Source organism: Mandrillus leucophaeus, unplaced genomic scaffold (genome assembly GCF_000951045.1).
Source record: "Mandrillus leucophaeus isolate KB7577 unplaced genomic scaffold, Mleu.le_1.0 Scaffold266, whole genome shotgun sequence".
Lineage (NCBI taxonomy): Eukaryota > Metazoa > Chordata > Mammalia > Primates > Cercopithecidae > Mandrillus > Mandrillus leucophaeus.
The window spans coordinates 2,635,240-2,644,875 of NW_012102765.1; the positions used below are offsets into that span (position 1 = coordinate 2,635,240).

Genomic DNA, 9,636 nt, shown 5'->3' on the forward strand with positions numbered 1-9,636 from the left:
AAGCAATTCTCCTGCCTCAGCCTCCTGAGTAGCTGGGATTACAGGTGTGCACCACCATGCCCAGCTAATTTTTGTATTTTTAGTAGAGATAGGGTTTTGCCATGTTGGCCAGGCTGGTCTTGAGCTTCTGACCTCAAGTGATCTGCCCACCTGGGCCTCCCAAAGTGCTGGGATTACAGGCGTGAGCCACCGCTCCTGGCCTGGCAGTTTTATTTTTTAAAAAAGAGATTCAACATGCATCTACCCTATGACCTACCAATTCTACTCCTAGGTATTTATCCAAGAGAAATACAAACATAAGCCCACAAAAGCCGGGTACAAGAATGTTCATAACAGCTTTATTCATAATAGCCCCGACCTGGAAACAGCCCAAGTGTCACCAACAGGAGAACGGATAAACAAACTGGGGATATTCACACAATGAACGGCACTCGGCAGCAGAATGAGTGAAATACTGAGTCATGCAACAACACGGGTGGGCCTCAAAAACAGACTCAGCAGGAGATGCCATAACACTGCGTGCTTCCATCTCGGTGCTGTTCTAGAGCAGGTGAAACTAATCTGTGGTAACAGACACTTCTGACAGACAGACAGACTGGAAAGGGATTCACGTGAGGAACTGATGAGGGAACTTTCCAGGGTGATGAAAATGTGCTATGCCTTGTGAAGGCTGTAGCTTATATGGGTGTCTATATACCTTTATGCTAAAAAAAAGTCAATTGCTGGTGCTATTTTTCTTTAAAAGGTAGGTCAGAATGGGGGCTGGAATGGACACTAAGGCAGCAAAAAGGCTTTCACCAGATTCAAGCTTGCTTACGATACTGAGGGCCTGGTGCAGTGGCTCACGTCTGTAATCCCAGTACTTTGGGAGGCCGAGGCAGGTGGATTGCTTGAACCCAGGAGTTAGAGACCAGCCTGGGCAACATGGCGAAACCCCATCTCTACAAAAAAATACAAAAATTAGCTAGGCATCATGGCATGTGGCTGTGGTCCCAGCTACTTGGGAGGCTGAAGTGGCAGGATTACTTGAGTCTGGGAGGTTGAGGCTGCAGTGAGCCATGATCGTACTACTGCACTCCAGCCTGGGCCACAAAGTGAGACCCTGTCTCAAAGGAAAAAAAAAAGAGTACTGAGGAGGTACTTAGTGCTAATAAGGGCTTTAACACCTAGAAGCTGGAGCAGGTAAGACCCAGAAATGAACCTAGCCTGGGGCAGCTCAGAGACACCTACGCTTGCAAGAGAAGGCATTCAATGATGGCACTCTAGCTTTGTGTTTCTTTTTAAAAAGTGAAGTTATTTAATCTATGTTGGCATCGAAACAGCTCTCTATTTCTTCTTTTAAAAAAGGAACCTGTGGCAGGAGGATCTCTTGAGGCTAGGAGTTCAAGGCCAGCCTGGGCAACATAAATAGATTCTCAAAATAAATAAAACAAAGAAAAGAAAAGAAAATGCTGGAATAGTGTTGTATGTGTTGTAAATGTACAGCTCTATGGATTTTTACAAACTGAACACACCTGTGTAACTGGCATTCCATTAAGAAACATTACCCACATCCTAGAAGCCGCCCTCAGTGACATATCCCTATTTTTCTTGTTAGTGCCTGAGCACAGTCTAACCTCTTGGTCAGCCAGGACATGCCTTCCTTGTATTAAAAACTTGCACTGATAATGGAAATGACTTGGGGACGCAGTTCAGCAGATGTACTTGTAGGCGGGCAGCCATGTGGATGGGCTAGGAGTGTGGCTTGTGTGGGGTTTCAGGCTCCAGGGGTCTCTTAGCATCATCTCCCTTTCCATCCTGGTGTGTGTGTGTGCGTGTATGTGTGTGTGTGTTGGGCAGAGGTTCCTGCCCAGTCACTCCAATTCTGAGTCTCTCCTCATTCCCAGCAGCCCCTTTCCTGGAAGCTCTCACCTCTCCATTCTCCGGGGGATCCCCATTCCCGAATGTGCTGGTTACCACCAGCACCAGCGTCTCGTGTTCGAGGGACACCACGTCATACTCATCCATACACAGGACCTGTGGGTGGGAAGACAGATATCCTGGGTTCTGTGACCCCCGGAGGCCCTGTCCTCCTCGCTCTGGCCTCCCTGGCAGTGCAAGATTCAGGCCCCAATTTGATCTCTAAAGACCTGTGGTTCCGGGTGTCAAGTCACACCTGTGAGTCCTGACTTTTAACACTTCCTGTCCTCCAGGGCACCCCTGAAGATACTGATAGAGCCCCCTCTTTCTAGCTCCCTGCTCCCCTGGGCTCAGCCCTACCCGGGGATCAAAAGCCTTCCGGAAAAGTCTCCCCAGCTGCTGTGCGTAGCTCTGGGCCCGGCCGGTCTCGGAGCCATACAGGATTGTTGCCTTCACTCGCTTCGCCATCACGGTGCCCATGAGCGAGGCAGAGATCTTCACGGCACTGCGGGAGAGGGAGGCGTGAGGGTGTCCCAGGTGCACAGAGGCAGGGCCTCCCCAGGCAAGGGTCCACTCCCCTCACAACAGGGTTTTGGGGTACTGAGTGGTGGGCCCAGAACACTGCTGGGGGCAGGGTCCCCCAGGGTGCATGGGGGAGGGCAGTGCTCCTGGGTACCCACTTGGCCACTTCTTTAAAGGTCTTCTTCCTGGTGATGCCGGTGCCCTTGGCCGCACTCCCCTTCCAGGGGTCTGGCTGCAGAGAGGTGATGGGGTTGGGAGGGGAGGTAAAGAAAAGGAAAGGTTAGAGGTCCCCAGGGGCTGCATAGAATTAGAGCTGGGCTCAGGCTGGCAGAGCCAGTTAGGGTGGGCACCTGGTAGCGGAAGGCTGGGGACAGGAAATAGTTGACCATCTCCTGATGGAAGACAGGAGTGAGGCTGCCCGAGATGGGGGGCACGATCCAGGCCCAGTCTGCAGGGCAGCCCCCCCTGGCCTTCTGCTCATTCTCCAGGTGCTTCATGAAGGAGGCTGTGGCGGCGTGGTGGTCCACAATGGTGACTTTGGCCAGCTGGAAGGGAGAGAGCGGGGAGAGGCTCAGACCAGACCCACAGACCTCGCCCATTCTCCTTCCACCACTCCTGTCACCCAAAACCACATGTGCCTAGGTTACCCCGTATCTAACACACCCTGTGTCCCCTCAAACCACAATGTCGCCCTCACCCCAAACTGCATCATGCATGGTCATGCTCCAAGTTCAACATGAAACAACAGCTCTAATCTCCAGCATCTATATGCCTGGCCCTCAAACCAAAGAGCCCACAGAAATTCTCTGCAGGCCCCGGTTTCCTCAAACTATGACTCCTGGTGTGCCCTCCATCCTAGTATTCGTTTCCAGGATCCAGTGGGTCCCCACAAACTAAAATACCCAATATGCCCTGAGAATCAATATGACTGGGCATGCTGTAAACAGCAAGGTCCCTAGCACACAGTAAGCCGCCAGATGACAGTACCTGGAATAGTACCTGCCCTGTCCCCGAACCGCAGGCCAGTGTGTGCCATGGCACTGGGACTATGGAACTTCTTCTGCCTGTCCAAATCCTTCCCCAGTTTCTAAATGGCTCCCTCTCCTCCAACCCCCGCCCCTGCTGCCCCTGTACGCAAACCCATTGCCTTCCTGGCCAGTCTGGGCCTATGCACCTGGTAACTGTGCAGCACGGCCACGTTGATTTCCACCGCTGCCTTGTCTTTCCATAGGGATGAAGTTGTCCGGGTATCCAGGTCCATGCAGACAGCCACGTCCTGGGGCAGGAGGGTGTGTGGCGTTGGTAGGGACAGAGATGATGGGGGTGGGATGGGGAGACTATCTGTTTCCCACGCATGGCTGGGAGGAGTGAGGTGAGTGGTGTCCATTGGGAGGCCTGGCTGTCGAGTGGACTGGTTCAGGTTTTTGCCTGCAAAGGCACCTCAGAGCAGAGAGGGATCTTGGGCCAGTCACTCCTCAGCCCCGGGCTTTAATTTCTCGTCTATAAAATGGGTCTTAACCTTTTCCGAGTCAAGGTCCCCTTTGAGAATCTGATGAAAGCTCTAGAGCTATGGGTCCTATACCTGGAAGAACAACTACATGTTCACACCTACGCCCATGCCCCCCTCACCCACCTACTCACACTCACACCCACCCACAAACCCACACACTGACACCCGCCCACCCCCACAAACCCACAATTTCACACTCACTGCCTACACACACCCACACTCACACCCACACTTACACACCCACACTCTCACACTCACCCCCTACACACCCCCACAAACTGATACTCACCTACCCCTACAAACCCACACACACTCACCCCTACACACCCCCACAAACCCACACTCACCTACCCCTACAAACCCACACACTCACACTCACCCCCTACACACCCCCACAAACCCACACTCACCTACCCCTACAAACGCACATATTCACACTCACCCCCATACAACCCCACAAACCCACACTCACCTACCCCTACAAACCCACACATTCACACTCACCCCCTATACAACCCCACAAACCCACACTCACCTACCCCTGCAAACCCACACATTCACACTCACCTACCCCAACAAACCCATGCACTCAAGCACCCTACACACACCCACAAACCCACACTCACCTACCCCTACAAATCCACACATTCACACTCACCCCCATACAACCCCAGAAACCCACACTCACCTACCCCTGCAAACCCACACACTCTCACCCCCTATGCACCCCCACAAACCCACATTCACCTACCCCTACAAACCCACATACTCTCACCCCCTACACACACCCACAAACCCACACCCACCCACCCCCACAAACCCACACACTCACACTCACCCACTCACACCCCCCTACACACACCCTCCCATCCCCCCACCCCTTTGCCTCAGTGGTTCCAGAGCTCGTCCTCAGTTCCTATTTAGGAGGCAGCCCTGGACCTGCTCTGATTGTCCCCGTGGCTGGCATTTTGGGGATGGAGTGAGAGCCAGACTCCCGCCTGGGGCAGGGACATTCGGTGCCTGAGCCCCACCCCGCGCCTCACCTCCAGGATGTTGTAGCGGTGAGGGTCACACAGGTTCCTCGTGCCGATCTCAGTGCTCATGTACCAGCCACTGAAGGGGGCTGCGGGGAACTCCAGGCCCCCAATTTCCAGCAGCATGTTGGACACTGCTGGGAGGGCATACCAGCGCAGGCCCAGGGCTGCAAACCACTCCAGCCTGGGGGTGTTGGGGTGTGGAATCAGCACCCCCTTGCAGGCCCTCCTCGAGAGGCTCAGGGATGGCCCCCTCCATCCCACCCAGTCAATCCCTTTGGTGCTCACGTAGGGTGCTCCAGGGGCACCTCAAGGACCAGCTCAGGGGGCAGAAGGAAGAGTTCCGGGGGCTCATCCGGGGCCTGCAGCAGCAGGGGCAGCACGTCAAAGCGACCGTTTCCTGGGGTCCAGCCATGCTGAATGCAGAGCTGTGGGGAGCGGGCCAGAGGGGGGCCTGGGGGCTGAGCCTCATGCCCTCCTCAGGGACCCCTCTGTCCACTGTCTCCTGCCTTCAACTCCAGGACCCCTCATTGACTGGGTCTCTGTGACCACCCAGGCACTCCTCCTTTGGCGTTTTTCATCCTTTATCTCACCGAGGCTCCCCTCTTCCTGCCTGGATTCCCAGAGCCTTCTCCCACTGGTTTCCTCATTCTCCACCTTAGGGACACCCTTGTTGGTGGTTCTCGGTGCCCACCTCGGTGATCTCGACGTTGGCTGGGTCCCCCCGCACAGAGCCGTCCTGCTGCCGGTAGCCCGCATAGCGCACCAGCTGGCTGTTCCAGATTCGGAAGTCTCCTCGGCCAGGGCAGCGCTGCGGGAACACTGTGATGGCCGAGCTGGCATGCATGGGGAAAGAGCTGGTCAGAGCCCTGCCTTCCCTGCCTCGGGGGAGAAGGCTGGGGCCTGGTGTGGTGGGGAGCACTCACCGAAGGTTGCCCCGGTTGGTGGCGTATTTGATGTGGTTGCAGATGTAGGTGAACATTTCCTGTGCAGACCTGCAGTCCCGGGCATCGAACACCTGAGCCAGCCGAGGCAGCGAGAGAGGAGGGTGAGGAGAGAGACGGGATCTTGAGTATCAGCCCCAGAGGAGCTGCTGATGAGGAGGCAGGGGCCATGGTTCACCCCATGGCGCCCTCCTGATCATTGGCATCCACACTGATCCCTTCCTGCCCTGCTCTCTGACATATGTAGCACCATCCGGGCTGCTCCTCATCTCCTCCCTGGGCCAGGTGTCTCCCCATCCCTACAGAAGCTGACTTGGTACCCAGTACAGAGGAGGGACTCAGCCTGTGTCAAACTGATGCTTGGGTTAGGTACTAACAGATGTCTAAGAGGCCACCTAAGAGTGTGGGCAGCAAATCCCCCATGATCCATGGCACTCAAGAAATGACGGGTGACCCCAGCCAGCCATCTGATTTTATTTGAGCACATGGATGGTAGGAAGGGAAGGCTGCACCAGGGGCCTCCTAGGACCCTGCTCATCCTGACATTCTAGGGCTTGGAGGAGCTGTCTTGGCTGGCTGAGTGGAGGCCCCAGGACGAGGCTGGGAGGTCCCAGTCTTGCCTGAGGGAGGAGGAAACATGTGCCAGTGACAGGGGCAGGGGAGTGGCAGGGACCAGCCTGGGGTCAAGGGAGGGACGCAGCTCTGAGTGGGGTCCACTATGGCAGCTCAGATGGATCAAAGTTGAGTTAAAGCTTTGAACAACTTAGAGTGTCAGGCAAGTGTCAGATAGGATTGTTTTTATTTTATCTGAGGCTCCTTTGGGATTCACTGGGCACGTGGCTTTATTTCAAACCCTTTGGCGGCCAGTGATGGTGAAGGAGGCCAAGGCCATGGGACCAAGTCCCCCATGGGGCAGCTTGCTTCTCTCAGTGTTGTGGTCACAGGCTGTTCCAGTAACCAAGGCCAGCCCCGATCTGTGGGCTGGGGTGTGAGGGAGGGTGCACGTCGAGGCAGGGGAACTGGGGGAGCAGCGGGTGTGGGTGAGGGGCTGCACTGGACGGGCCTAGCAGGAGAAGCCTTCTCCCTTGAGGGAGAAGCAGCAGCCAGGGCTTTCCAGGAGGCTGCTCCTGCTACTGACAGAACCGCCCAAGGAAGCTCCGCTCAGCTGTCCTCACCCCTGCAGCAGGTCTAGACTTCTTTCGCCTCCTCCAGCCAAGGCACTACCATAGGGCCTAATAACCAGGTCTTCACTACTGGGTTGAGGTTCCCCTGGGTGCTGAGGGTGGGGCGGTCCCCCTACCTTTCCCGTCTCTAAGGGAACAGGCAAGGATCTCCCCTACTGTTTGGGACCTCCCGGTCCCTGGGAAGCCTCAGGAACTGCCCCGCCACCCCGCTCCCCTTTTAGTAGTGCCTGGCTCTCTCGATCACTGGCCTCACCTGCAGCTTCCCCCACTGGATCCGGCCCACACAGCGGGGAGCGTTGCGCCAGGCCTGCTTGGCCCCGAACACGAGCTCGCTCTCCCTAAGCTGGTAGGTGCCTGTGGCTGCCACCTCGGCTTCCACCTCTTGAAGCCGCTGTTCGTGGGCCTGGGAGCCGCTCCTGGGGAGGAGAGGGGTGGCAAAGGGACAAGCAGGAAGTTGTGTGGGACAGGGAGGCCCTCCTCCAGGCTATGTGTGAGCGCTGGGGGAGGGCAGGAGGGGCCCATGTGGTGTTGGGATCTGGGAAGGGAGTGGGCCACGTTGGGATCTGGGAAGGGAGTGGACCACGTTGGGATCTGGGAAGGGAGTGGGCCACGTTGGGATCTGGGAAGGGAGTGGGCCGCGTTGGGATCTGGGAAGGGAGTGGGCCGCGTTGGGATCTGGGAAGGGCTGTCTCTTATACACATCTAGATGTGTATAAGAGACAGGTGCAGGGGTGGGACGGGGAGAGCTTGAACCAGGTGCGGGGGTAAGGCTGGAGGCTAAGGGTCACCCAAGTCCCGTGCATGTCCCTCAACTCCGCTGGTTCTTCCCAGTCCTCTCCTCTTTTTGGAAACAAGAGGCCAATTCAGAGAAGGGTGGCGGTTCCCTCTCCAGCCCCATCTGAGGCCTGGCCTTACCCACCCTTTCCCCTGGAGACGATGGGGATGGGGACATGGCAGGCCAGCCTCACCTGCTGCGCCTGGGCGCTGAGGGTGTCATAGGCGATGCTCCCCACCTCCCAGTTCTTCACACGAGGGAACTTGGGCCCCTCCGGGGGCTGGGTTAGCGGGGAGCTCGGGGGGCTGTTGGGAGCCAGGGATAGGGTCATCAGGAAAGGGTTTGTTTCCTTTTAGCCTCCCCAGATGTCACCCGGAGGCCACTGTTACAGCACTGGCGATCTCAAGGCCCACCTGCTGCATGCCTTCTGACGTCCCCCATGCCTTAGTAGGTAGGCGTGAGCTGTGCCTCTGTTTATAGACCAGGGTCCTGGGCCACAAGGGCTGCTGGTGCTGAGCTCCTGAGTCCCTGCCCAGAGGCTGAGTTTGTACCCCACCTGCAGCACCTGCTTCACCTCTTCTGGAGATGGGGTGTCCAATCCCCGCAAAGTTGCTATAAGCCCTACCCTGAGGGGGACAGAGCCTGGTGCTTGAGTAGAGGGAAGCCCTGCAGGGATTCCTCAGCCCTGATTTCCCTCCACACTCACACCCCCTCCTGACAGTAGCCCCTTGTGTGAAGGGAAGCCTCGCAGGCCTTATCACTTCCTCCCAGAGCCACCAGCGGCAGGGAGGAAGGGAGGGACTCAGGCCAAGGGTGCGCCTGAGCAGCAGGGCCCCAGCCCTCAGCCTTCCCCGCATAGCTGCCTGCAGCCCCAGCCTGCTCCCCTGGCCTGGCACCCCACCAGGCCTCTGGGTCCTTCCTCTCTACTGGGACCTCTGCCCCAGGGAGGACTCTTCTGGGAACTGCATGGTCCAGTTTTCGGGTGACAGCCACTAGGAGAGGGGGCTGGAGCAGGGGAAAAAAGCCTGGTGGCTCTGTCTTCTCAGTCCCCTTACCCCAAGGGCCTGAGTCTCCTACCCAACTCTCTCCCTCTTCTGGGAGACCCCACCTTCTCACTCTCCTGTAACCACTGCTGTCAGCTCCTTTCTTCTCCGGCTAAATAATCATCGCTGTGGTTGAATGCTTGCTGTGAGCTAGAAACTTACTACCCCACGGAGTAAGTATTGCCGTATCTCCGTTCTACATAAATGGAGGTTCTGACTTACTACCCCACCTGTCTCTTATACACATCTAGATGTGTATAAGAGACAGGGGCAGGAGGGGCCCATGTGGTGTTGGGATCTGGGAAGGGAGTGGGCCACGTTGGGATCTGGGAAGGGAGTGGGCCGCCTTGGGATCTGGGAAGGGAGTGGGTCGAGGGAAGGTCCTCATGGGGTTTCTGGGGCCTCAGTGGAACAAGGGAGGCTGTGGCGTCTGGGAAGCTATCACCTCCTGATGGAGCTGTAGTACTGGTTGATGAAGTCCCGGGCCTGACTCAGCAGCTGCTCAGGGGCCGGGGGGCCAGGGGAGGGCCGGCCCTGTAGTTTCCGTGGAAATACCAGGGAGCCCAGGCAGCGTCTTGGGGTGCAGGGCCCATCCTGGGTCGAGGGAGTGCAAAGGTCAGGCCAGGCCAGGGAGCAGGGGTGGGACAGGAATGGGGGAGAGGGAGGAAGGGTGCATGGGTGGAACAGGGGAAAGGGAGGAGGGATGCAGGGTTGGGATGGGGGAG

The 9,636-nt window shown here is 57.0% G+C and overlaps 1 protein-coding gene across 5 annotated transcripts in view; it reads right to left on the reverse strand.

Annotated features, from left to right (window-relative positions):
• Positions 1-9,636, reverse strand: part of NOS3 (nitric oxide synthase 3 (endothelial cell)) — a 26,127-nt gene that overhangs the window by 10,366 nt on the left and 6,125 nt on the right. The window contains exons 2-13 of one of the 5 annotated variants that reach the window (XM_011984354.1): positions 9,357-9,614; positions 7,347-7,509; positions 5,892-5,983; positions 5,660-5,801; positions 5,254-5,393; positions 4,975-5,149; positions 3,596-3,697; positions 2,772-2,966; positions 2,580-2,653; positions 2,260-2,404; positions 1,912-2,016; positions 317-941 (exon numbers count right to left, since the gene is read on the reverse strand). In XM_011984354.1, the coding sequence (XP_011839744.1) occupies positions 843-941; positions 1,912-2,016; positions 2,260-2,404; positions 2,580-2,653; positions 2,772-2,966; positions 3,596-3,697; positions 4,975-5,149; positions 5,254-5,393; positions 5,660-5,801; positions 5,892-5,983; positions 7,347-7,509; positions 9,357-9,614 (1,690 nt within the window). In that variant the 3' untranslated portion in view covers positions 317-842. Of the gene's footprint in view, positions 1-316; positions 942-964; positions 1,103-1,911; positions 2,017-2,259; positions 2,405-2,579; positions 2,654-2,771; positions 2,967-3,595; positions 3,698-4,974; positions 5,150-5,253; positions 5,394-5,659; positions 5,802-5,891; positions 5,984-7,346; positions 7,510-8,061; positions 8,174-9,356; positions 9,615-9,636 lie in introns of those variants that run through there. The other 4 variants (XM_011984355.1, XM_011984353.1, XM_011984351.1 and 1 more) reach the window with 4 other exon arrangements.